The sequence below is a fragment of the Odocoileus virginianus genome, chromosome 5, assembly GCF_023699985.2.
Source record: "Odocoileus virginianus isolate 20LAN1187 ecotype Illinois chromosome 5, Ovbor_1.2, whole genome shotgun sequence".
NCBI classification, from domain to species: domain Eukaryota; kingdom Metazoa; phylum Chordata; class Mammalia; order Artiodactyla; family Cervidae; genus Odocoileus; species Odocoileus virginianus.
The window spans coordinates 18465768-18491991 of record NC_069678.1 but is presented as its reverse complement, the minus strand read 5'-3'; the positions used below and the strand labels follow the sequence as shown (position 1 = coordinate 18491991).

The following is a 26224-nucleotide window of genomic DNA, read 5'->3' as shown; positions in this document are numbered from 1 at the left end:
CCCAGATCTCCTGCACTGCAGACAGATTCTTTACTGTCTAAGCCACCAAGGAAGCTCCTCCCTTACCATTATCTGGGTGCTGTTCATAGAACTGGCCTAAATTCTGGTAGCTATCTTAGAGCCTAAAACTAGCAGATACGACAGCCAGTTCAAGGCCTGACAGTTCTCCAACTTGGTATACATGTAGGACTTGAGAAATTCTGGTAGCTGTGATCCCTGGGTTAAATCAAAATGGAACATAAAACAGGCTGGATTGATGCAGGAGATTTACAATCCCCAAACGGGAAAATGGGCATGTCCAATAAAAGTTTGTTTCCACTTTATCTTCAAAATATTTACTTCTCTACCCTGACTCATCCTTCATATCTCATCTTAAATCACCTTTTCCCAAGACATCAGAAATGGCTCCAATTTCTTCTGTATACTTGTTAAGACTTCTATTTTATATTGGAGTATAGTTGATTAACAATGTTGTATTTCAAGCACATAGCAGGGTAATTCCCTACATAGCAGGGTATACATATTCCATGTATCTGTTCTTTTCCAAATTCTTTTCCCACTTAGGTTATTATAGAGTATTGAACAGAGTTTTCTGTACTGTACAGTAGGTCCTTGTTGGTTATCTATTTTAAATATAGCAGTGTGTATATATTCATCCAAAACTCCCAATCTATCCCTGTTCCCCTCTTCTGTATATTAATCAACCTCTTCAGTCTGGCCTTCTAGCCCCTTACCACTCAAAATTCCTTTCTTCCCCTTTCTTTCTCAGTATCTTTTTTTTTTTTTTCCCTGCATGTGGCAAAACATGCAGGGACAGAGATCTGTCCATCACTTGCAAGATGACCTTGGACAGATTAACTTCAAAGAGCCTGAATTTCCTCACAGGGCTAATGAGATCAAATGGTACAAGCTGAAACACAATGAGAAGTGTCAGGCACCATGCAGTGCAAAGTATTCCCCAGCTTGGGGTGGGGGTAGGAGGGGAGACAGCGGTAAGCCTGAGACCTGGGCCCATTTGGACAGAGCTGCTGGATCAGAGGTCGGAGTGACAACGTCAGATGGGACTCAGACACTACCACAGAATCCTGTCTAGAAACAGGACTGGCACGGACAAGGGCCATCCCTTCGCTGCTCACCCACGCGCTCAGAGGAGCTGGCCTCCTACACGGACCTGACTTGTTCCCCTCTGCTTTATTTGCTTGCATGCTCAGCTGTGTCCGATTCTGTTACCCCTTGAACTGTAGCCTTCCAGGCTTCTCTGTCCATGGGATTTTCGGGGCAAGAACACTTGAGTGCGTTGTCATCTCCTCCCCCACGGCATCTTCCTGGGCCAGAGATCAAATCCAGATCCCTGTGTCTCCTGCATTAGCAGGTGGATTCTTTACCACTGTGCCACCTAGAAAGCCCTCCCCTTTGCCTTACCCTCCTCCAACCCCAACCTGGCTCCCTGAGGTGCCTCTTGCCCCGGAATCCACAGAGAACATCTTCCATTAAACCTTCTATTGGGTGTCTCACACAAGCATTTGTCACACCATCCCTTCTGCACATTTGGCTTTCCAGCTCTGCTAATGCCCACATGCATGTGTATTATGAGATGTGCTTACACTGCTCCCTGTAGCCCACTCTGATCTGGATTGGTGACTATCTGGGGTTGGATAGCCAGGCTTGCCTGCAAACCAACCTTGTTCCGTTGTCAGACACAGAGGGCCATGCTGGGTGAGAAAGTCATTTCTTGGGTTTGACTGTTCTGAATGTGCCTAGACTCCCAACACATTACTCCTTGCTCCAGCTCCATGTTAGAGAACCTGGGGGTCAGGAGTTTCTTCCTTTCCCCAGTCACAGTCAGCATTCATCCCTCAATCAAGTAAAACCCTGAAGTCTATTAGACTATGAGCTCTGGCAGGTCAGGAACTGAGTTTGCCTTACTTGAAATGGTATCTTCAGTATCCAGCCTAGGCTAGTAGAGGCTGAATAAATATCTTAAATGATTGAATGAATAGAGTCCAGTCTGTGGTGTCTTTATTGATGTTAGTCCCTTCCCATTGTTTAGTGGGACCTGGGGATGGGGAAGGGGGAAGGGTGGCATAAAGGGGTGAGACTAGAATATAAACATCAATGAAGAGCTTCTGAGGTCTTTGACGAGGAGGAGGAATCACTGGTGATTATTAATGGGGGGCAGAATGTCATCACAAGGGTAGGGTCAACTGGCATTAACGGTGGGGAGGCATGTGTGATGCCAACCATGAGGGCTGGGAGGAGAGTGTTAGAAGGAAGTGACAAAGGGCGTCTGTTCTAAAGCTATTGTGGTGGTTTCTCATGCTTCAGGGTCTCATAAGTCTCCTGGGTCCGGGTGCTCAGGCCCTGGAGATAGAGGTCAAAGGACAGTCAGGAGCTTGAGCCCATCACTGGGCCTCCTAGCCACCCCCACAGGCTCCACCCCTTCCAAAGGTCACTCAAAAGCCCACCCTCTTCTGCTGACTTCCTGGACAGGGGGTAGGGGGTGGGAGGCAGGTTCACTTACCGTGTAAATGCCATCAGATTTCTGTTGAGGCAAAAGGGGCAAAGCATTAGAGACCGACATGTCCTACAGGACCCCTCAACATCTTGCCCTCCCAGGGAGCATTTGGCCAGGAGTGACCAGTTCCCTCAGGCTGGGGCATGAACGCACATCTGCCCACAACACTACAACACACATATATACACAACATTCAGCTCTCTCGTGTACTCGTGGTCACTCTCCACTTGGTTCTGCCTCGGTGCCTGCTGAATATTTCCCTTGTGACTTGGCTAGCTGGCAGGGTGGGTAGGATGAGGTGGGAGGGGGGGTCTCTGAAGCTAGACAGATCGGCACCTGAGTCCCATGCCCCCCCCCTCCACAGACCACAGACCCCAAGGCTAAGGCCCCAGAAGGGCTGCGAGCCTGAGCAGCTCCAGGCGCCCCTCTGAGGCTGGGTTCGTACCTCACTGGCCGCAGCTGCCTTTCGCACCTGCAACTGGAGGAGAGGCAGGTCATTAGCAAAGGCGAAGTTCGTCGGCCCAAACCCCCTCCAGACTTCATGGGGGAACTTCCAATCCCCTTTTCCCCGTGCCTCGAAGCCATGCGGCCCCCGGCCTCCCAGCTCTCCTTCCAGCCCTCGGCCCAGCCTGCCCCTGCCTTACCTTGAGTCTGCAGTAGAGGAGGGTGAGGACAATGCCGTAGAGAAACAGGATCGCGTCCAGGATATAGCAGAGCTGAGGCTCCCCCAGGGCCTCTGAAGGGACAGAGGGTGCGCATCAGGCCAGGGGCAGCAGGGAAGATCTGCTGCTCAGAGCAGAGAAGGGAAGGGCGCTGGGAGGTGGGACGGGGCCTGAGGAGCACCCTCCAAGGGAAGAACTTCATCTTCCTCTCCGGATCGCTATTTCTCTTCCCTCTCTGTCTTCTCCCTCACCCTAGGGTAGGGGTAGGACAAGAGGGTGAAGGAGTCTGTTGTGAGGCAACTTATAGTTTCTGAGAGTTGAGAGCCTTCCCCTTTTAGCCCCCAACCAATTTTTTAGCACTGTGGGTTCCTCAGGCACCACTGAGCACTTCATAGCCCTCAAGGGACCCATTTGTGTTCACTGGGCTGAAAACCTCAGCCCAGAGGGGTAAAGTGAGGGGAGGCAGTGACAAACTTCAGCAAAGAAACCACAGGGGTGTCTTTGCTAAGTCCTGTGACCTGTGGCTGAGGGCTGGACAGGAAGGATGTGAGCTGAGGAAGGGAGGGAAGGCAATCACTCTATTATTGGTCATCTAGCCTCAGCCACATTGCTTTCCCCCCTCACCACCCCCATCCTGAGACACTTAAATATATTTAAAAAAAAAGGTGCCTGCTTTCCTTGGCCTTATGGATACCGATGGCTCTGCACACAAGGTTGACTGAGTGTCTCAGCCCAGGCTCAAGGGAAGGACTGCAAGCTGTATGGATTCCGGCTCCGGGTACTCTGCCCTGTTACTCACTCTGGGCCACTGAGAGAGGAAGTTTTGTGCAATGAAAAAAATCAAATAAAGCCTGAACTCCAGCCTCTATCAGCTCCGACCCCTATCAGAAGAGCTCGTGAGCATGTGAGATATCAGTTAAGCGCGTTTTGTGCTGTGACGTTTCTTTCACACACAGTATTGCATAAATCTCAAAACTACCCCTTGACGGAAACATCATCGCCATTTTGTAGATGATGAAACCAAGCCCAAGGAAAGTAATTCTTTAGGGCCACAGAGTTGTGACAGATTTTTAATTCAAACCCAGGTTTTCCACTTTTAAAGCTTGCACCCTCTCTTTTATGCCTCAATGGCCCTGCTACCTCATCTCATGGCAGCAGACTAGCCCCTCACTTAGACCTTCCCTCCACCTTCACGACTGGGCTGGTGGAAGTCCATCCCACTCCATCTTTTTTAATTTCCCAACTTCCCTTAAGTTTCACTAACCTCTTCCTCCCCGAACCCCAGCTGTGACTATCCGTCTTCAAAAAACAGACAACTCCAAGAGAGCAAGAAGTGAGAGGTCAGAGAATGATGGAGCCTCAGAACTGCAGAGGCCTTCCTTTTCTGCCTCAGTATTTCTCAGCTGATACTCCCAGCTCTCTAGACCTGAGGATGTGTGCCGCCCGCCCTCACGTCAGCTGTGCCTTACTGAAAACCCCTTAGAAGCAGCAATTGTGTTTAACTACCCTCGCCTCACCCCTAAACACAAGGACAGGCCCCTGCCTTCATAAAGGGGGCTTTATAATTGTTATTTAACCAGCTAGAGATCAGTTCCCAATGGACAAGACCAAATGCACCCCACAGAAAATGCTCATTATGGGAAATGGAAGCTTTCCCCCGGACCAGCTTTTCACATCGTAGAACCACTCCTCTGCCAAACTGAAGCCTTATGTGTGTATTAGCCCTGAAAAAGTAAGAAGGGGACAAGAGGGAACAACCCTGTGCTGTGATGGGGACTGGATGGAACCAGCCTCAGGGTCTTTGTGTCCACCTGCCCCATGCCGGCCTCCCTCCGTCTGTTCCCGCCTTGTCCCTCAGATACAGGCCCTTGATTCCCACCCTGGAGCCCAGCTCACCGTCCCTCATCAAACCTCTCACCTGCTTGTTCAACCAAAAGGAGTAAGAGCAGGAACACTGCTGGGATCATCCTGGGCAGGGGCTGAGGGGCTGAGAGCTGGGGATCTGACGCTCCACGGGCACTGCGCAGCTGTGCTGTGAGCAGCTCCCTGACCACAGAGTTCCCCCCTTCCTGCCACGCCTTCCTCCGAGCTCTGGCCCCTTCCCCTTCCTGCAAGAGAACGAGCAGCTCCCGGAAGGGCCAACCAAGGAAAGGAGCTAGAATGACCAAGCCCCTGTCACCATGGAAAGAGGGGACGCCTGTGCTTGGGAAAGGCTATCTAAAGCCCCCTTCTCACTCCAGCCCTGTTCAGAGACAGAGCAGTGATAAACTGCCCCTCAGGATTCTCTAAGACCCCATGATAACCCTTCTCTCCCATCTGGAACTCTGGACCCCGTCTTGATCTGAGGAGTTTATCAATTAGTGCGGGCAGCAAGGTTTGGGCATGGGGGGAAGTGAGGGGAAAAGAGGAAATGGGGAATGGAGAAGTGGAACAACAGTCAGAACAGGGGGTGGAGATGAACAGGAAAAACTGCCAAGGACTGAGTCTAACAGAGAAGTAGATGGTCAAGTTTCTCTTTAAAGTGAAAGACAGTATGATACTGGGAAAGACAAACCAGAAATTTGGGTGTGGGGCCAGAAGGTGGCTAATTTATTATAATTTCTCCTTTTCTAGTACATGCACAGAAAGCCTGACAGCTAAGCATTCAAGTACATGTATACACACACACACACACGCACAGGCCCATTTCCAATGATGGAGAGGCTCCACAGAGGGCAGGGAGGTCCAACACTGTTCCCCTTCTCACCGATCTACTTCTCCAAACACAATATCTTGGGTACCTAGGAGGTCAGGGGAAGGAGAAAAAAAAGTGATGTTACCAAGGATCTAGAAATCATTACAGTGCCCAGGAGACTGAGGATCTGAGTCCACGCCTGTAGTCTGTTGAACAGAAGTGTTCGGCTTCTGTTCCCAATGAGAGTTCCAAAGTCCCTTGACTACAACGCCTCCACCGCACAACAGTCCTTGTACCTATGATCGCAACGACGTCCGCCAACATGTGTCCCTTAGACATCTTGTCCAGACCAGCCTGGAGAGATTAAGACAGCAAGTATTAGGCGAGATAAGAAAGGTGGAGAAGGAATGAAAGTTCATAAAGATCTCAACCAAGGTCACTCATTATTGCATTCACGTATTAAGAGTTAGAATCACTGAGGTTGGCTCTTACCAGGTGAGCAAAACCAGGAGCTTTGATCTTGCATCGATAAGGGCGGCTGCTACCGTCAGATACCAGGTACACGCCAAACTCTCCCTGTCCAAAGAAGGTTGGCTGCCTTCATTAACATGAAGGACATTCTTCTCTGCCAACAAAATCCTTTCTATTCACCCTCATGTCCTCTCTTTCACCTAATTTTAATTGCACACACCTGTCTCCAGTCTCCCACTGCACACACTGTCGCTCCCTTCCCTGTCCCGCCTCACCTTGGGAGCCTCGATGGCCGTGTATGTGGCGCCTGGGGGAACCTGGTAGCCCTCAGTGTACAACTTAAAGTGATGAATCAGTGACTCCATAGATGTCTGGGGAAAGGAATAAGGGAGCATCAACAAGCCAGATCCAAACTGATGGCAGGCCTTTGCACACACACAACATAATCTCTACCCCAGGGAGTCTAAAATCCCCCACATAAGTCAGTGAGCAGAGAAGATACAGAGAGAGGAGGGTATGGGAGGTTAACAATCTTACACAGTGAATTCTTTGAAAAAGGAAAACTGAAAAGTAGAATTTAATCCAAAGACACTCCTCCCCAGTCACGGCCCCTTGTCGCCCCGCCCCCCTTTTTTCTATCCCTGTAGCCAACTTGGGCAAACTTCGGAAGATGCTGAGGGAAGGGAGGCTGGTGTGCTGCAGCCTGTGGGGTCACAGAGAGCTGGACACAAGTGGGCAACAACCTTCATTTCTGCTCGTTTCGGTGGAGACACTTTGGCATCATCAACCTTGATCTCCCCAGGAGGCATCTTGTTCAGACACTGTGAGATGATTCGGATGGACTGGCGCATCTCCTCCACCCGACACAGGTATCTGAAGGAGATGAGACAGACTAAGAACAGGAGATGAGCAGCCAGAGGACCAGAGGTGAGACTGGGAGAATGCGCTGGGCTGAACTCAACAGTGCAAGGTACTTTCTTCACTCCCCAAGTGTGGCATCCCTGCTTGGCCTGGGCACCTGTGTAAAACTTAAGTCTTCTGATTTGAGTACCGGGCCCTTTCCCAAATCCTCTCCTAGCTTTCTCAGACTATGTCCTGTAGTATTTCCCTCTTTTGCTACTCTCTTGAACATTTTTTGGGAGGTGAGAGTCAAATTGACTCAAAAAGAAAACGGTAGCAAACTTTTCTTGGGGTCAGTAAAGAGCAATGGAATTTGAAGCTTAGAATCTAGTGGAAAGAGCACTGGATAGGAGGATTCCAGTCTCAAGCACTACTGACAGAACAATCCCAGGCTAATCTCTAACTTTTGTGCTTCAGTTTTTTCAGCTATAAGATGCGGCCAAAACTAGTTCTATCCAAGACATAAGGAGAATGTAAGGGTAAAATAAGATGTCACATGTATGAAAGTGCTTTAAAAAGCAACCTAATACACACAGGTGTTCTGATATATACTAAAAAGTATGAGAAAAAAGAAAGTAGCTAAGATAAAGGGTAGACAGGGAAAAAACCAGGGGGACAATGAGCTAAGAAAGAATTTGGGCCTTACCTATCATAGCAGTCCCCTCGAGAGCCAATAGGCACATCAAACTCCACCTGGTCGTAAACATCATAGGGCTGGGTCTTCCGCAGGTCCCACTGGATGCCTGAGCCCCGGAGCATCACCCCACTGTAGAGAGTGTAATAGAATCAAGGGTCACTTTCCACAAACCAAGAAAGGAGGCCTGCTCTCTTCCTTAGCATCCCCTCTCCTGCCCGCACACTCTGGGCATGGGAGAAAAAAACCAGCCTGGCAAGGCAGGTGCCACTCCTGAAGCCAAGATATTAATCTGGAACCCACCCGCCCCTAAAGAGAGAAGTCTCAGTCCTCCCACCTAAAACCATAGTTCAGCGCGTCTTCTGCTGTTACCACCCCAATGTCGACGGTCCGATTTCGCCAGATCCTATTGTTGGTCAGCATCTGTCGATCAAGAAAACTGCTGTATGAACACTACTCAAGACACTCCGCAGATACCTCTGTGTTTCTTTACAACTGGGGACTAAAAGCCCACGAACCCTTCTTGGGGGAAAAGGGATTCTTCCCACTGACGCCTATCTTACCTCCTCCAGCTCGTCAATCCGAAGAGAAAAGTTCTTAGAAAACTCATAAATGTCATCCATAAGCCCAAGGGGTAGGTCCTAGAAAACAAGTGGAGGATCAATGCTGAGCATAGAGCTTCTGCAGAGGAGAGCCGGTTCTGCCTCAGCGGCACAGGGCTGGCGCTCCCATCCGTGGTGCTGCCCTCCAGTGGCCACGGAGGGTACATGCAAGCACTGGAGGTTGCGGCAGGCCGGGGAGCCCGCTCACCTGGTGCACACCTCCCGGCCGGACGTAAGCAGCATGCATCCGGGCTCCAGACACTCGCTCGTAGAACTCGAACATCTTGACGGGACACAGTGAGTCAGTGACAAAGTCCTGGGTCCCCAAGTCCAACACCATGGTGGTTCACTGCCCCGCCCCCAGCCTTCGGGGCCCAGCCAACACTTTACAACACAAAGCGCCTTAGAAATATCACCCAGGGGCGTCCCCGGTGGAAAAGTGGCTAAGATTCTGTGCTCCCAAGGCAGGGAGCCTGGGTTCGATCCCTGGTCAGGGAACTAGATCCCACGTGCTACAACTAAGACAAATAAATGCAGTGAAATAAATAAAAATATGTAACAAAAACTTAAATATATACATACATGTTACCCAGATTAAATATACCTTCTCCCCCTAAATGTTCGCGTTCCTTTTATTCTCATATCCTTCATACCTTCTCTATCTCAGGTACCTCCTCCCCTTTTCCCATCCTTTTCCCTCCTCATACCTTCTCCCTTTCTTCAAACATCCAGAAGAAAGGGGTCATAGCCCCAATGTCCAGGGCATGTGTGGTCACAGCCATGATGTGGTTCAAAAGCCGAGTGATTTCCCCAAAGAGCACTGTAGGGAGATGAAGACAAGAAGAGCCGGGCACAGGAGCCGGGGATCCAGGCTGGCAGAGCAGTTCTGGGGTCTGTATGCTAGGCTCTGGTTCAACGCTCCTAAGACAAGGGGCGGAGGCGCTACGCTACACTCACAAAGGGCCACAGGAAGAAGGGGACGGGGCATACCTCGGATCCACTGTGCACGAGGAGGAGGCTGGATGTTGAGCAGCTTCTCCACGGCCAGTGAATAGGCCTGTTCATTACACATCATGGATACATAGTCCAGCCGGTCAAAGTATGGAAGGGCCTGGGAAGAGGGAGAAACCTGGGTCACATCTAACAGGCCGAGGACCCCTCAGTCTGGCTGCTAGAAGTGTTGTTCTCAGTGGGCATCAGAGGTCATTGCTACGTGTCTTCCTGATCTCAGGAGTCTGAGAAAGGCTGGATGAAACACACAGAAGGGGTGAGGTGGGGGGGACCCTGATCTGTCGGGTTTGCCCATTTCCACGGTAGAAACACTCCTACAAGGTCCCACTTTAAACTACCAACACTACGTAACTGAACACAGGCAGCACAGGGCAGAGTAAGACCATCACACAGTATTTCCACTACACAGATATCAGAAAAGCAAAAGCCTAGAGAACACGGCACAGAAAAATGCAGTACAGTAACAAAGCCGGGGATTTTCATACTTCTTACCTGGATTTTTAATATCTTAAACTGCAAGCTAGCATCATTTAATTTTTAATGATAGCTGTGTTTAACAACTGACTCACAGAACTGAAAATTTAACACTCTGTTCTTGTGAGCCAGGATGAGCTGGCTGCAGCACACCACTGCCAACCTAGTCTTCTGGGCCAAGAGATACCTCTGTCCAAGAAGAATGTCTATCTGAGACACTGACGGAGAAAGGTAATCTTAGGAAGAAATTAAGGAAGCACAAGAAGGATAGAAAGAGATAGAAAGGATTCATCCACAGTACCAAGAAAGCTAAGTTCCAGCTGTTTGCTTCGGTTTCCAGGAACGAGGCGGAGCTAAGACGCCTCTCTTTGGAACAGCCAGTTCTTGCCCTGACGTCACTGTGATGCGGGATGAAGCTACAGGGGTTAACTCTTTGGACAGTGGGGCCAGAAACCATCACTGCCGGGACACTTTGGGGGAATCACATTCTAGGCAGCTGCTTCTAAATCCTAATCCCATCGCCCTGTTATCAACAGCTTTCTTCGTGACAGTAAAAAGAAAAACTTCAGATTCCTATCCCAGCATACAGTTTCTTCAAATCTGACCCTTACTATTTGGGTCACAGAGTTCTCCAAAAACAGCAAACTCTGTCACTAACTCCCTCCCGGTCACTCTGACTCACTGAGTATTTCGAAAACAAACTTAGAATGCTGGAAGATACAAGAATCAGCTGTTAGTCCTGGGGAGCTGACGTCTCTCTCCTCTCTCCCTGACCCCAGGGACACCAGCTTTGACGTACTAGTACGATCTAAGGGCAGGGAAACTGAGGCACAGGAGTAAAGGTGCAGGGGCCAGCCAAAAGTCAGCCAGAGAAGAGTGAGGAGTGGAGCTCTGGCTCCAAAGCCTTATTGCTGGGTAAACCAAACCCAGATGATTCAAGTCCAGCATCCCCTGCTCCATCTTGCCATCCTCCCAACCAAAGCTGTCCCAATAACCTCAACAGGGTTCCCTCCCAACCCCCATGACACCCTCCTTCTCTGGGCCTCTGGGGCAGCAACCTGGCAAAGCCCCAGGTTAAAGCACCCCCAGTCCCGTCAGCAGGCCCCGTTCACCCCCACACCTGCAGATAGGTCTTGTATTCAATGAGTTTCTCAGTGCCTCGGTGCAGCAGCCCGATGTGAGGGTCGCACTTCCGCACCATCTCCCCACTCAATTCCATCACTAGCCGCAGGACTCCATGGGCTGCTGGGTGCTGGGGCCCAAAGTTCAGAGTCAGGTTCGACACCAATGTGTCCTTTGGAGGATCCACATCTGAGAAGTGGGAAATAGTTGAGCCAAATGGTAATTCCTTTGAAAAACCCCAAAAGACAGCAAGGAGTTAGCATCTCCCTGTATACCTTCCATCTCACCATTCCATATCCTGCTAATTTCCCAATCTTTAACATAACCAAAAAGAAGACCATCAGCTGGGCAAAGGGAAGGGAGATCTAAACTTTCTGATGAGAGGGACAGGGACCATGAACCTCACTCTTTCCATGTCACTCAGAATACCTTTACAAAAAAAATGATAGAGAACATTCATACAGTCTCTGTAATATGCCAGGCACTACTCTAAGCACTTTACTTGCTTTAATTAATTTAATCATGTCAACAACCACATAAGTAGCAACTATCTTACTGAAGACACTGAGGCCAGAAAGGATAAATGAATTCCCACGGAGTCAGTAAGTGGCAGCGTCAGGATTTAACTCAGCCTGGGCAGCTTCAGACTCCACACTCTTAACCACTAAGATACACTGCTCTCCAGCTGTATCTGCTGAATGTCCCACTAATTGGGAAATGTATATTTCATCCTTACCACTACTAATTGACAGCTGGTACCCGCAAGAGGCTTACTATTTAGTTTGGGAAATAAGTACGTGTGAGAAACTAGTAACACAGGTCAGATTCACAAGGTGCCAAGTAAGTTGCTTAGCTAAGTATTTAAAGAAAGGAGAGAAGACTGTGATGACTTTGTGGAGGCAAGATATAGGCCCGTCAACTGAAATTCCATTTTACTTCCAGCCACCATTTCGGCTTTGAAGCTGCTGCTTGATATCGAAGTGAAGTGAAGTTGCTCAGTCGTGTCCGACTCTTTTCGACCTCATGGACTGCAGCCTACCAGGATCCTCAGTCCATGGGATTTTCCAGGCAAGAGTACTGGAGTGGGGTGCCATATTGACACTTCTTAAATACAGGGAATGAGTCAGATAGGAAGAGAGAAGAGGCATCCTAGGCTATGGAATGAACATGTCAAATCTTAGAAGCAAGTATGTATCTATGGAATTCTTATCTACCAAGAGGCAAAAGATTAGTGTTGGCAGGCAGTGGGGGATGTGGTTCAATTATCAGGATTATTAGAAATTTAGGGAGGATTGAGCACAAGCCAATCACTACACTAAGTGGTTTATGTCACTAGCATCTCTTTTAATGTTTACAATAATGCTATGAAAGTAGGTACTTCATTCAATAGTAAATGGAGGGTTGAGATCTGAAACCAGACTCTATTCAGGCAACCAAAATTCTTCACCGTGGGCTGTGGAGTCAGACAGACCCACATACAAATCCACCTGTGTCCTCGATAACCTTTTAATTTCCCTACACCATGATTTCCTCAAAACTGAAATAATATCACTCTCACAGGGTTATTATAATGACTAAGTAAAATAATGCATAGAAAAAACACTCCGCACATGATAAGCACTCAGCTATTATTACTGTTAACTTTTTTGAAAGGTACCTGGAAGTTCCTCTAAAGGTTTTTGAGCAAAAGAATGAATGACATAGTATAAAACAATGTTTGGGGAAGATAATGGTGATGACACTGTATAGGACAGCTGAAGGGGAACTAGATCAGTACACGAACCCATTAAAGAGATTCCCAAGATAATCAAGGTCTAATATAAAATAAACCAAACCAACAAAGGGCAAGATAAGCAGGTGTGAAACATTACTATAAAAGGAACTGCATGGTTTGGTGACATATTGAAAATAGACATGGAGGGGAAGAAAGAAAAAAGACAAAGGTGACTAAAAAGTTTCAATTCAAAAAAAAAAAAACTTTCAATCCTAAGGGATTAGGAAAATGAGGGAGTCACTGATCAAAATTAAAAATCACAAGAAGGGCTAGTTTTATGGCAGGGTGCGGGGGAGTTTCATATTTAGAAAGGTTTCATTTGGGTGCCCCTGGGAAAAAGCTCCTTTAGCAGGAAATACATGAAACCTCTGGAAAAAGCTGAAGCTAAAGATATCAATTTGGTAGGGATCTTCAAGGGTTCTCTGGAATCTCCTCTTTCTTTTCCCTTGGAATATTCTACTTGATAAATACCCTATTATCATTATTATCATTTGCGGTAAGTTGCAAGCAAAAAGAGTTGGGGGCTAAATTTTGCCTCAGACAGACAGCTCGAGAGCACTCAGAAATCAGGGCAGGGCAGGGAGGTGTGTGGGTTGGGACAGTGGCCCTGGGCACTCACCATTCCAAGGGGGAGGTTTCCAGTGGGCCGTTTCCTTGGTGGGGTACATGATAGCACCTCCATACTGCTCTGCCCATTCCACATCTGGCTGCCACTGCCGAGAGCCTCTGGGGAGGCAATGACAAATCCTAGGCAAAAGGCCTGAGCAGTGCTCGGCTCCCCTGTTCCCGCGCACTTTCATGTGGGCCCCGGGCAGGGTGTCTTGGATTCACCAATGACAAGTCCCTGACAGAGCTATGTAGCTTTGGCAGAACAAACTGGAACTCTAGAGGTTCCATTCTTACTAATAACTTATTCCCGGAATCACTTCACCCAACAACCCTATGCATGCAAAGATGGGGATCCCAGGTCCTTTAATTTCTGGTCATATTCATGGTTCCCATCTTAGTGAATACGAATCCGAGAAATGTGTTTATTCAAGGTCAACCGAAGAGTAAGAAAAGGGGGGTGGGGCATGCTGGCTCCTTGGCTCTGCTCAAGTATGGCCAGAGGGACGCACTGAGGCCCGGGGATTCTTGGTTTACGTTCCTCCTTTAAGTCCATCGGGATTGCTTTCCTTTTCTTTCACAGCGTCTAAGTAGACTTCACCAGTCGCACCCCAGCCCTGATGGGGTTGGGAGAAGCAGCAGGGCTTTTGGGGGGTGAGTGACATTACCACTAATGCTGAGGGGCAGAGTCTCCCTCCAAATGATTTCATCCCTGGCAGATCGAGCTGAAACAATCTTTCCTCCCTCCTCCAGAACAGGTACCACTGGCCTGGAACCCGAGAGGGCAGGCCAGGGAGAGGGATCACGGGCCTGGGTCATTCTTTCCTAGGGGGTCATAGGGCCCGTGGAGTTCCCAGACTTGAGAAACCCCAGCCCTGGAGACAGCGCATCGGGCGCAGCCCTTGGTCTCACCTGCTGGGCTGAATCGGCAGTCGGGCCCCGGCCCCGGGCCGCAGCACCTGGGTCGTGACGCCCCGCAGGCTGCACAGAGCCCTGAGCGCCGCCATCTTGCCCGCCGGAGACTGCTGGAAGGAGAACCTGGCGGAAGTGCCTCTAGCGCGCCTCCTTGTGGGCTTCCCGCGTATTGGCGTCACGCAGCCGCCCTTTTGCAAGCTGGCTGGGTCGCCGATCGCTAACCTGACGACATCCGGGTTCTGCGCCTCGGCTTCACTTTCGCTTAAACGCGGGAGGCCGGGGACGGTGCTTCCCACCGCTCCGGACGGCCTCTTCAAAGGCTGAGCCAGAGAAACTTGCCACCGCTGCTGCCGGCGGCAGCGGCTCCCCTCACGAAGCCCCGCCGCCCGTGCGCGCCTGAGACAGGTGTCCTGCCGCCCGGTGCCAGACGCACACTCACGTGGAGCTCCTGCCGCCCGGTGCCAGACGCACACTCACGTGGAGCCCCTTCCCCACTTTCTGCCTGCGCAGCTCTGCTGCTGTCGTCCTGCCCTTCTAGGGGAGCGCCAGGCTTTGCCAGTTACCTCCTTATCCCCAAATCCGAAAGATTTGGAGCAGAGGGAGCTAGCTAATTTCCAGATGGCCTAAATGGGTTAGGGGAAAGGGGCCCAAGTGGGACTGGGCGGGTCTGAGAGCTCCCGCCAAACCTAAATAAGAAAAGAGTAGGACGCCAAGGCCACCAGCATTGGAACAGGCTGTTGGGGAGTGTAGGAGTCACCTCATCCTAGCTGAGGAGAGGAGGTCTCCTGTCAGTGACCCTGATATCTGCCAGCTTTCCAGAACCTACAGAATTACAGACTCAGGAAGTTCCTTAGTGATCCCTGGCACCCCACTTCTATCCTTGGTCAGTCTCTTTTACCTCATGTATTTCTGACCTGGCCTCTCCCCTGGCCAATGGCATAGAAATGTGGTACCATCAGGAGTCTGATCCCAATTCTGTGTGGTAGAGACAAAGAAGAGTTTTCCAGCCTTGGATCTTGTTCCTGTTCTCTTGGCCTCTAAGCTGAGCTCCAACTGGGCCACCCATTGAGTTTGTACATCCCTTCCACTTTTGGTCTGGACAGAGGCTTTCCCCACATATCCCCCAGAGAGGGTCCCTGGGCCAGAGCCCACCAGCAGTGCAGCGGGGTGGGACAGACAGACCAAGAGAGTGGCAGACACAAGTAATTCTTAGCTACAAAGAAAGAGGGGAAAGCAAAACTTCTAGTTGACCTAATGGGACCTGTACCAAAGGGTGGGGCCATATCTGGCGCTGTGATGAATGGAAACTGGAAAGACTGGGCAGCCCCCACAGAGCCAGGCAGAGTCTGTGCCTCCCTGCCCCCTTCATTCCCCACCCGCTCCCTGGGCCTTGTCTCCCTGAAACACAGTGAATGCAGTAATAGTGTGGAGAATGAGGTGGGGACTGCATTTTTTTTTTTTGCCCTAGTCCAGCCTAAGAGGAGCTTCTCTGGTGGCACAGCAGCGAAGAATCCACCTGCAATACAGGAGATGCAGGTTCCATCTCTGGGCCTGGAAGAGGCCCTGAAGGAGAGCATGACAACCCACTCCAGTATTCTTGCCTGGAAAATTCCATGGACAGAGGAGCCTGGTGGGCCAGAGCTGATAGGGGTCGCAAAGAGTTCGACACAACTCTCACTCACACACACACACACACACACACACGTGTGTGTATCAGGATAGATGAGAAGTCAGGATGGACTCCGGGCTGCTTGGCCCTGGGGGCAACTTGAGCTAGGGTGAGGGACCCTGGGGGGCTGCCTAGGACACTGCATCTTTTGTGCCTTCTGCCTACTGCCAGCACCCCCCCACACACACACACTCACACGCTGCTGCTGCGGCTCTAAGGCCCTTTGTCTCCCACTGCTTAGTCACCCCCTTTGTCCTCATCTCAGACGGGGGTAGGAAGGGGTAGTAAGAGCCCTCTGGTGATAGCTCCTCTTGCCCCTGCCCCTTCTGGTCTCCTAGCCTTTGTCTGACTCCTGCAACGCCAACCCCCTCCACTTAGGACCAGGGTCAGGGTGTGTGGTGGGGTCCACAGATGGGTGTGGCAGTCAGAAGCTGGTGGGTGATACAGGAAGCGATGGGCACCAGGGCAGGTATTAGCAACCTGAGCAGGAAGGCAAGGGGAGAGGAAGTATTCTGGCGGATGTGATGTGGAGGACAGGAGGTGACAAGGCAAAGAGTGAATAGGGGATGCTGGTAGGGGCAGGTGGCCCACCTCTGGGAAAGGAAAGTGCTGACTGTACTCGCTTCCTGGGGATATCCTGGGGAAAGGAGTGGCCGTAGCACGGGGTAGCAGAGATCGCCCCTACTTGGGAACCCTTTCCTTCCTCGCCTTGAGAGTCCACCCCCAAGACTCCTTTGCAAAGTTCTCTCCAGTCCCGAACCAAGGGAATCGTTTCATTTCCTTTCCCAAACATCACCTCTTCCTCGCCAAGCACTCTCCCCATCCCAGGCACTGGGTTTCTGTTTCTCTCAGTACCCGAAGTTCCCAATGTACACAATGCTGCATCCACTCTCTCCCTGCCCCATGGGGAATGAGAAATAAAGATTACTAGGTATTCCAGGAAACACTGGGTTCTTAGGAAAAGTGGGGCCAAAAAAAGGGAACCAAGTGGGGATTCCCTCTGATGGACTGACACAGGGTGCATCTTGAGCAAACAAGTCTTTCCTGTGCTGGGGGTTGACTGACTTGAAGCTGGGGGAGGGGTTAGGGCAGTTGAGAGTGGGTAGGAGCCAGGCCCAGAGCCTGGGGGAAGCTACTGGGAACCGGGCCAGGGAAATGGGGAGTCAGGAAGTGGGGAGGGGGAGCCCTGGGGGGAATGGAGGCAGCGAGGCTGTTTGGGCTTTGGAGGGGGCGGGGAATGGTAATTCAGGGAGGGGGAGCCTAAGGGAAAGAAGGGAATCAGAGGTGCCACCCTAGGTCTTCCTTCTATAAAAGTCCTTAATCCTGTCTGCCGTGGCCTCTGCCTGCTTCATGTGCCTGTTCTAAGCAGGCTCATCCTGCGTTTGAGCAGTACCCTTCCTGATCACTGTCTCCTTGCCTGTCCCTTCTTTGGCCTTCTGTACTCTCTCCAACTGCTTGGTTCCTGAGCTGTGTCAAGTCACCTCCTTTCTTTGTTCTGCCCTCTTGATGATTCGTTACCTGTTCCCCACCCTCTTTCCCTGGCAGCTCACTCAGTTCCCTTGGCCCTGAAAACCAGCCTAAGGGGCAGAGAGCATCATGAAGGATCCCTGAGAAAAGGCTAGACAGCGGGAGCAAGAATTCTCCTGGGACTCTGCTCCTTTCTTTGCGTGTTGGTCAGGCCCTTTCCCTGACTTCCTACCCCTCCCGGGGCTCTGTTGCTCCAGAGTGAGACAGCTGAGAGCCGACTGTGGAGTTTGGGAAAAGGCTATGTCATCAGCTGGCCCAGTGCCTGCGAGAGTTCCCTCTAACAACTGGGTCTGGGCAAGTCCCATTTTTTTTTTTAAAGGAAAACAAATGGATTTTTGGGAAGCAATGAGACACCCATCTGAGTTCTGCCACCAGAGCTCTGGGCTGAATGGCTTATTGCTCAGCCAATCGTGTAACAGCTGGGGATGCTTAAAAAGAGCTGGCGCGGAGAGAAGCTGGGAAGAACTCACAGAGAGACCCACAGACACATAGACACGGGAGAGAGAGGAGGAGAAAGAGACAAAGGCACGGCGGAAGGAGGCAGAGAGAGGACAGGCATTGAAGCGAAGCCAGAGAGAGTCTGAGAGAGCAGAGGGAGAAGCCAGAGACGCTGCAGAAGACACAAGCAGGGAGACACAGGCCCGGGAGAAGGAGGGGTGGGAGGCGAGTGTGGAGGAACCAGACCACCAGGCACCTCTCCTAAGCCTAAGGGCCACGTTTCCTCCATCTCCTCTGAAGGTCCCCGGGCCCTCTGAAAACTCTGCCTCTGACCCTGGCATGAGTCCGAGCCCCCAGGCCGCAGAGAAGAGCTTCTCAAAGCCAGGGCAGGGAGCACTGGGTGCCCAGCCGGCCTCAGGTCTGCCCAGCTGCAGCACCAGTACCATGTCCCAGACGGACTCGCATCCCCGGAGGGGCTTGGCGGACGGCTGGCTGTGGGGAAGCCAGCCCCGCCTGCTGCTCCCCACTGTGCCAGTCTCCGTCTCCTGGCTGGTGTGGCTGCTGCTGCTAGCTTCCCTCCTGCCCTCAGCCTGGCTGGCCAGCCCCCTCCCCCGAGAGGAGGAGATCGTGTTTCCAGAGAAGCTCAACGGCAGCGTCCTGCCTGGTTTGGGCACCCCTGCCAGGCTGTTGTACCGCTTGCCAGCCTTTGGGGAGACGCTGCTGCTAGAGCTGGAGAAGGACCCCGGCGTGCAGGTTGAGGGACTGACGGTGCAATACTTGGGCCGGGCGCCGGAGCTGCTCGGTGGGGCAGAGCCGGGCACCTACCTCACCGGCACGATCAACGGAGATCCGGAGTCGGTGGCATCTCTGCACTGGGACGGAGGAGCACTTTTAGGGGTGCTGCAGTACCGAGGGACGGAACTCCACATCCAGCCCCTGGAGGGAGGCACGCCTAACTCCGCTGGGGGGCCTGGGGCTCACGTCCTACGCCGGAAGAGTCCTGTCAGTGGCCAGGGCCCCATGTGCAGCGTCAAGGCTCCTGCAGGGAACCCCAGCCCCAGCCCCCGAAGGGCTAAGGTAGGCCGTCCTGGAGTCCATGTCCTGCAGTGTCCTGCCATGTCTGTCCTACTGACCCCCATTCACCTTCTCTCCACCCACTTCCACATCTGGCCCGTCTGCGGCTCCCTCCCTTCTGCCTGCCTTTTCTCTTTCCACTAGCCTCCTTTCCTGGGAAGCCTCTGGTTTTTCCCTGCCCCAGCCCTTCTTCTGGCCAGATCGCTGATCCCAAGGGGTGGTTCCCAGAGGTGGGTCAGAGACTCTGTGCTGGGAATTACTGCTCCCGCTCCCCATCCCGCCCCTGCTTGGCTGTGGCATCCTGCGGGCACAGTCCCCAACAGTGAGGCCCTCCTAACAGCCCCCCTGGCCCTGACTCTTTTCTGGGCCCAAAGTTTGACTTTCTCCCCACCACCAGCTAAAGGAATGAGGTTTGAGGCCAGAGGGATTGGCCTCTGGCTTCTGATGCTGTCTTCAAAATTGCTCTGGCAAACTACCAACTAGGGCAGGAGCGGACAGGGGAGGCAAGGCACCCTGAAGTCCGTCCCGTCTTCTGGTCGGTCCTTCCCACACTGTGGACTGACTGTAGGGCTGCCTGAGGCTCCCTCCTTCCCTCCCTCCCACTCCTGCTTCCCCCCTTCTTCCCTTCCCTCCCTCCCTCTCGAACTTTAATCCAGACCAGACGCTCCCTCCTCACCCGCCACGCTGAGATCTGGCCCTGGCCCTAGCTGCTGACTGAATTATTCCTCCAACCACACAGGGCAGACACGTTGCAGCCGAGCCCTCCAGCCCCAGTCCTGCAGGCCCCGGCCACACTTGGGCTTGGGGGACCCCGTGGTCCCTCCCAGAGGCAGTCCCAACTGGTTTTCACTTCAGGGGCCCACACAGCCCTGGGACATGGCCTCCCTATCCCCTCCTCTTCTCAGAACCAACAGATGATTTCTCAGAGTTACCGCAAAAGCCCAGGGATTCGGAGTTGGGGGGGCGGGGGGAGAGGCCTCACCAGACCCTTCAAGAATCCCGTGGGATATGTGAGGCCCATCTGGCTCTGCTGAGTTCCAGACCTAGGAAGTGAGGGAGGGGAGAAGTTGTCCACGGGTCTGGGAGGCTATTTCAGGCTCCTCCTTCCCTCTTTTCCTCTGCAGCGCTTTGCCTCGCTGAGCAGATTTGTGGAGACTCTGGTGGTGGCAGACGACAAGATGGCGGCGTTCCACGGCGCAGGGCTCAAGCGCTACCTGTTGACAGTGATGGCGGCGGCGGCCAAGGCCTTCAAGCACCCGAGCATCCGCAACCCCGTCAGCTTGGTGGTGACGCGGCTGGTGGTTCTGGGGCCAGGTGAGGAAGGGCCCCAGGTGGGCCCCAGCGCCGCCCAGACCCTGCGCAGCTTCTGTGCCTGGCAACGAGGACTCAACACCCCCGACGACGCGGACCCCGGCCACTTTGACACAGCCATTCTGTTCACCCGGCAGGTGAGGCCCCGGGCAGCACCTTCAGGAAGCACCGCTGCACAGACTCTGGTGTGGACGGTGCCGCTGGAGTAGCCCAGCATGGCGCCTGGCCCCAGCCACACTGCCAGGGCTGTCGGTGCGTGCCCAGGTCCCCACTGCTCTGGATACCAACGCAGCGCACCCCAGTGTCTTGGTTCCTCACGCAGTGTTTCTGACCCCTCTCCACAGGACCTGTGCGGAGTTTCTACTTGTGACACTCTCGGCATGGCTGATGTGGGCACCGTGTGTGACCCCGCTCGGAGCTGTGCCATCGTGGAGGATGACGGGCTCCAGTCAGCCTTCACTGCTGCTCATGAACTCGGTAAGCTGGGGCTGGGGTCATGGGGCACCCTTGAGGAGTTGGAGAGCTGTCGGGGGTGAAGTAAGGCAATGGTGAGCTCACCAGGGTACAAGTGGAGGTCACAAGTTTTTCTTCCTTCTCCCCAAGCCTCAGTCCAGGGCCATTACCCTTCTCTGCTCAGCATGTAGACAAACAATTAAAATTTTCTGTTCAGTGAGATAGTGTGTAGAAATCTACTGTGAACTTGGTTGTGTGTGTGTGTGTGTGTGTGTGTGTGTGTGTGTGTGTTTGGAGGGGGAGGTGGGACAATGTTGAGAGAGATTATTCACAACAGTCAATGACAGAATGGATGGAATCGGGGTTGGGAATGTTGGCTGTAAGGAAAAGTGAGTAGGGAGGGCCCCTGAATATATCAGGGGGAAGGAAGACAGAGAAATGGGGCTACATACTGAGAAGCCCTTGGAGCACCAGAAAGAGACTGGGGGCAGAATGAGATATGGAAAGGATCTGATCATCCAAAGCTGCAGCCAGGCTTTGATGGGTCTGCAACCCCTTGAGGGCACAAGGATGGGATTCTTGGACACTAACAGGGCCTCTGCTCCACAGGCCATGTCTTCAGCATGCTCCATGACAACTCAAAGCCTTGTGTTGGTCTGAATGGGCCTGAGAGCACCTCCCGCCACGTCATGGCTCCTGTGATGGCTCACGTGGATCCCGAGGAGCCCTGGTCCCCCTGCAGTGCCCGCTTCATCACTGACTTCCTAGACAATGGCTACGGTAAGCAGATGGCCCTGTGCAGGACGCAGCTCCTGCCCCTCACAGTACTTCCTCTTCTCCTGCATCCCACATGGGCCAAATTGACTGCTTCCAACATGCTTCCTGTAAATGTGGGATGGGGTGAGAAACGTTGCTGCTTTTGGTTCCCACTTCCTCAAAAGAATTAGAACTGAGCTTCTAAGGGCCAGAACTGTTCGACATCAGACGGGGCCAGTTGTGAAGGAGGCCTTGTCACTTGAGGTGTGCAAACTTAGCAGTATGGCTATGATCGGGAGTGCTGTTAATGAGAAGCAGATCAAGAAGTCTGTAGTTGGTTAGACTAGGTAGGAAGATCTAGTGCTGTGAGCTCCTCTCCTGATCCTATTTTTTGATGTGTGTAGATGTGTGACTGTAAGTTACTTCACTTCTGCGTAACCAATCTATAAAGTAGGCATAATAACAGTAACTACCTCACAGGTGCTGGCCATGGTTAAACACATATTGTTGGTCAAGCATTTAGTCAATGCTCATCGAATAAACATCGAATAAATTGTAGCTGCTATTTAAAGCTTCTTCCAGTACTAGAATTTGTAGGATCCCTCAGTCCCCTGGGGAACCCAAGGTTTCAGCTGATGACCAGCAGGCACCTCTGCAACTCTTGCTGACTTCAGAACCCCCTGCCTCTTTTCCCAGGGCACTGTCTTCTAGACAAGCCAGAGGCTCCCCTACATCTGCCCGTGACCTTCCCCGGGAAGGACTATGATGCTGACCGCCAGTGCCAGCTGACCTTTGGGCCTGACTCGCGCCATTGTCCACAGCTGCCACCGCCCTGTGCTGCCCTCTGGTGCTCTGGCCATCTGAATGGCCATGCCATGTGCCAGACCAAGCACTCACCCTGGGCTGATGGTACCCCTTGCGGGCCCGCACAGGCTTGTATGGGTGGCCGCTGCCTCCATGTGGACCAGCTCCAGGCTTTCAACGTGAGATCCCAGGGCAGGGGAGGGCCAGAGGGCCTGGGGGAGTGGTGACTGGCTCTGAGCCCAAGAGAGTACATTGACCCCACTCTTCCATTCTGTCCTTCTGCAGGTCCCACAGGCCGGTGGCTGGGGTCCCTGGGGACCGTGGGGTGACTGCTCTCGGAGCTGTGGGGGTGGTGTCCAGTTCTCTTCCCGGGACTGCACACGGCCCGTCCCCCGGAATGGTGGCAAGTACTGTGAGGGCCGCCGTACCCGCTTCCGTTCCTGCAACACCCAGGACTGCCCAACTGGCTCAGGTGAGGAGTGGGGGGGATGGGACCCCTCGGAGAGCGCTGGGAGAACAGAAAGCACTGTCCCGTGGGTTCAGGGACCAAGAAGGTGTTAAGGGTCCTGCTGTGGAGGGGAGGGACAGGCAGTCTGAGGGGTGGAGAGCTGCCATGCTGTCTAGAAGGTGTGAGAGGCTAACGGGAGGCTGGTGGGGCAGTGTGAGGGAGAGGGGCTCTGACTGTGCATTTTAACCCTACAGCACTGACCTTCCGTGAAGAGCAGTGTGCTGCCTACAACCACCGCACTGACCTCTTCAAGAACTTCCCTGGGCCCATGGACTGGGTTCCTCGCTACACTGGTGTGGCCCCCCGGGACCAGTGCAAACTCACCTGCCAGACCCGGGCACTGGGCTACTATTACGTGCTGGAGCCACGGGTGAGGACCAGAATGCCCCAGGGCCTTGTCTGTGCCCACTCACTCCCCCAGAGGCCCTCTGCTTTCTGGTGGCCAAGATCCAAAACAGCACTATTGCTGGAGTTCCCACGGCCATGCCTGGTCAGCCCAGGGCTCCATTCAGACTTCTCTGTGTTATGGGTATTTGGAAAATTGGCCCTGGACTCTGGATAAGTTGTCAATCGGGCCGTGCTAGCCTGTCGCATTTCCATTGGTTTCTTGCTCTTTCTCTCCCCATCTCCCAGGGCTCCATTTGGTGAGAATGGAAGTGTCTGGCCTTTTGGGCACGTCTATGACCCCCATCGGATGGGCTGCTCTGTTGAATTACAGTGGTGGCCTCATTGAGCTCATGGGTGGCCAGTCCCCCACTAAACAGGCCTCCTGGAGAGGGTGATGGCCCTGCCCCACCCCTCTCTGTGATAGGGCCCTGGGTTGAAGCTGAAGAAGGAAGAACAAGACCAGCAGTTTTGCCGCCTTCACCCTGTTCTGGGGAGAATGCCTACATGTTGACTGCCCTCTAGCGTCTAGCCGGGATACTACACCAAGGTTGAGGGCTTGGTGTTGGGACTCAGACCTGCAATTCTCACGTTGGCATCTCCTCTTGCCAGCTGTGTAACCTTTGGGCAAGCGCCTGTTCTTTCTAAACCTCAGTGATCCATCTCTACAAACCTCAAATAGTGGTTGGGAGATTTATATGGCACTTAGCACAGTGTCTAATTCAGAGTGAGCGTTCTGAAAAGGGTGGCTTTTATCATTGTCATTATGATTTTCATTCCTTACAGAGCCTAGGGTTCCCTCCACCTTCCGTTCACATCCCCTCCCTGATGGGATATGGCTTTTGTTTGGCTTACTAACACCTTTTGGTGTAGGAAGACCCTTTCATCGCTCCCTCTCTTCTCCTCAGGTGGCAGATGGGACCCCCTGTTCCCCAGACAGCTCCTCAGTCTGTGTCCAGGGCCGTTGCATTCATGCCGGCTGTGACCGTGTCATTGGCTCCAAAAAGAAGTTTGACAAGTGCATGGTGTGTGGTGGGGATGGTTCCAGCTGCATCAAGCAATCTGGCTCCTTCAAAAAATTCAGGTTTGTTCACTTCCACCTTCCGGGGGACATAGAGGTATCCTCAACACTGTTTCTCCTCTCAAAGAGCTGACTTGGGAGTCTAGTAGGGGAGACAAACAGATACCTGCTCCAGAGTGTCAGCCTGGACGTGCCGTGAGGGCCCTTGTGGGGACTGGGGAAGGCGTCCCCAGGAGGTGACCTCCCTCCTGGAGGGAGAGTAGGAATTGGACAGGCTCCAAGGAGGGGCTTAGAAAGGCACCTCAAGAAGGGGCGGCAGGTGTAAGGGCCCACGGAGAAGCGGCAGCAGCACGCATTTGCAGGTAGCTCAGATCTTGGCTGGACCGCTCAGGTGGGTCCGGGGAGACAACCTGCTGCACACGTGTGGTGGTACAAACCCTGCTCGGAGTGGCAGGAGGATTCACCAGGATGCTGAGTTCTCCTCTCCTCGCGCACAGGTACGGATACAACAACGTGGTCACCATCCCCGCTGGGGCCACCCACATCCTGGTGCGGCAGCAGGGGAGCCCTGGTGTCCGGAGCCTCTACCTGGCCCTGAAGCTCCCCGACGGCTCCTATGCCCTCAACGGTGAATACACGCTGATACCGTCCGCCACAGACGTGGCACTGCCCGGGGCAGTCAGCCTGCGCTACAGCGGGGCCACTGCAGCCTCGGAGACACTGTCAGGACACGGGCCCCTGGCTGAGCCCTTAACGCTGCAGGTCCTAGTGGCTGGCAACCCGCAGAACGCCCGCCTCCGATACAGCTTCTTCGTGCCCCGACCGGCCCCCTCCACGCCACGCCCCACTCCCCAGGACTGGCTGCGCCGCAAGGCACAGATTCTGGAGATCCTCCGGCGGCGCTCCTGGGCCGGCAGGAAATAACCTCACCATCCCGGCTGCCCTTTCTGGGCACCGGGGCCTCGGACTTAGCTGGGTGAACGAGAGACTTTTGCAGCGGCCTCACCCCGAGACGCCGTGGGGGTGGGGCTTAGTGAGCCCCGCCCCTCGTCTCCGCCCTACCGAGCAGGCTGGCCCTGCTGGGGTTTCCTGCCCTGGATGGCTGGTGGATGGAAGGGGCTGGGAGTTTGTCCCCTATCTAAACTGCCCCCTCTGCCCTGCTGGTCACAGGAGGGAGGGGGAAGGCAGGGTGGGCCCCAGTTGTATTTATTTCGTATTTATTCACTTTTATTTAGTACCAGGGATGGGGATGAGGGTCAGGGTACTGGGGAAACTGATCCCCTGCCTTCATAACCCTCACCCTGTCTAGGAAATCCAGGGTGGTGGTGATAGGTGTACGTGTGTGACAAAGTGTGTGTGTGTGTGTGTGTGTGTGTGTGTGTGTGTGTGTGTGTGGTTCATCCTGCCCAGCTTTCCTTTCCTTGAATTTTATTTTCTGGGAAAGAAAGAGTCAAGGGTAGGATAGGCCTTCAGGGAGTAAGGGATTATCATATTTTTTAAATATAAATTGAGTTCTGCTATTTATGTGCTCCTTTTGGAGTCAGACAGATGTGGGTTGCACCCTGATTCCGCATCTCTGAACATTAGTTTCCTCATTTGAAAATAATATTACCTCCTTTGTAAAATTGTTATAAGGATTAAATACTGTAAATAAAGAACTAGCATAATGCCTAGCACTCAATAAGTGCTCAACAAATGTCAACTGTTGTCCTTGTTATTATCACCACCTTGCTGTCCTCAGCTCCACTGTCTATGGAGTCTGCAGTGCATCTGAAGGCAGCAAAGATCTGCATCAGTGGTGCCTGGCCTCGCCCCCAGGCTCAGTTCCTTTGGTTGGCAGAGCCCTAGCCTGGATTTTGAAGGACTGTCAGAGAAAGGACAATCCTGTCCCTGATTCCTGGAGGCTCCCAACCATGTGG

At 52.7% G+C, this 26224-nt stretch overlaps 3 protein-coding genes across 3 annotated transcripts; 1 reads left to right on the top strand and 2 right to left on the bottom strand.

Annotated features, from left to right (window-relative positions):
* Positions 1 to 2002: 2002 nt before the first annotated feature.
* Positions 2003 to 5529, bottom strand: FCER1G (Fc epsilon receptor Ig). The gene is made up of 5 exons (XM_020907058.2): positions 5096 to 5529; positions 3160 to 3251; positions 2961 to 2993; positions 2522 to 2542; positions 2003 to 2361 (listed from the first exon to the last, which is right to left on the bottom strand). The coding sequence occupies exons 1-5, from the start codon at positions 5142 to 5144 to the stop codon at positions 2299 to 2301; spliced, it is 258 nt and encodes an 85-aa protein (XP_020762717.1). The 5' UTR covers positions 5145 to 5529; the 3' UTR covers positions 2003 to 2298.
* Positions 5530 to 5737: 208 nt separating this feature from the next.
* Positions 5738 to 14493, bottom strand: NDUFS2 (NADH:ubiquinone oxidoreductase core subunit S2). Its single transcript, XM_020907056.2, has 14 exons — positions 14358 to 14493; positions 13459 to 13565; positions 11064 to 11254; positions 9449 to 9569; positions 9166 to 9278; positions 8667 to 8741; positions 8420 to 8497; positions 8194 to 8279; positions 7869 to 7988; positions 7066 to 7195; positions 6598 to 6693; positions 6344 to 6427; positions 6148 to 6205; positions 5738 to 5957 (listed from the first exon to the last, which is right to left on the bottom strand). Exons 1-14 carry the CDS (start codon positions 14450 to 14452, stop codon positions 5920 to 5922), a joined length of 1392 nt encoding a protein of 463 aa, XP_020762715.1. The 5' UTR covers positions 14453 to 14493; the 3' UTR covers positions 5738 to 5919.
* Positions 14494 to 17997: 3504 nt separating this feature from the next.
* ADAMTS4 (ADAM metallopeptidase with thrombospondin type 1 motif 4) lies at positions 17998 to 26007 on the top strand. Its single transcript, XM_020907055.2, has 9 exons — positions 17998 to 19071; positions 20193 to 20516; positions 20724 to 20856; positions 21442 to 21612; positions 22285 to 22571; positions 22678 to 22864; positions 23095 to 23270; positions 24193 to 24368; positions 24803 to 26007. Exons 1-9 carry the CDS (start codon positions 18334 to 18336, stop codon positions 25227 to 25229), a joined length of 2619 nt encoding a protein of 872 aa, XP_020762714.2. The 5' UTR covers positions 17998 to 18333; the 3' UTR covers positions 25230 to 26007.
* The last annotated feature ends 217 nt before the right edge of the window (positions 26008 to 26224 follow it).

Coding starts and splice junctions, on each gene's coding strand:
- FCER1G (XM_020907058.2), bottom strand. CDS start 5,144: ATGATCCCAGCAGTGTTCCTGCTCTTACTCCTTTTGGTTGAACAAGCA. Junction 2,994..3,159: donor TCCTCTACTGCAGACTCAAG/GTAAGGCAGGGG, acceptor CCTCTCCTCCAG/TTGCAGGTGCGAAAGGCAGC. Junction 2,362..2,521: donor AATCTGATGGCATTTACACG/GTAAGTGAACCT, acceptor CTCTATCTCCAG/GGCCTGAGCACCCGGACCCA.
- NDUFS2 (XM_020907056.2), bottom strand. CDS start 14,452: ATGGCGGCGCTCAGGGCTCTGTGCAGCCTGCGGGGCGTCACGACCCAG. Junction 11,255..13,458: donor GAAACCTCCCCCTTGGAATG/GTGAGTGCCCAG, acceptor CCCACTTCTCAG/ATGTGGATCCTCCAAAGGAC. Junction 7,196..7,868: donor CGAGGGGACTGCTATGATAG/GTAAGGCCCAAA, acceptor CATCTCCTTCAG/ATACCTGTGTCGGGTGGAGG.
- ADAMTS4 (XM_020907055.2), top strand. CDS start 18,334: ATGAGTCCGAGCCCCCAGGCCGCAGAGAAGAGCTTCTCAAAGCCAGGG. Junction 21,613..22,284: donor CTTCCTAGACAATGGCTACG/GTAAGCAGATGG, acceptor CTCTTTTCCCAG/GGCACTGTCTTCTAGACAAG. Junction 23,271..24,192: donor ATTACGTGCTGGAGCCACGG/GTGAGGACCAGA, acceptor TCTTCTCCTCAG/GTGGCAGATGGGACCCCCTG.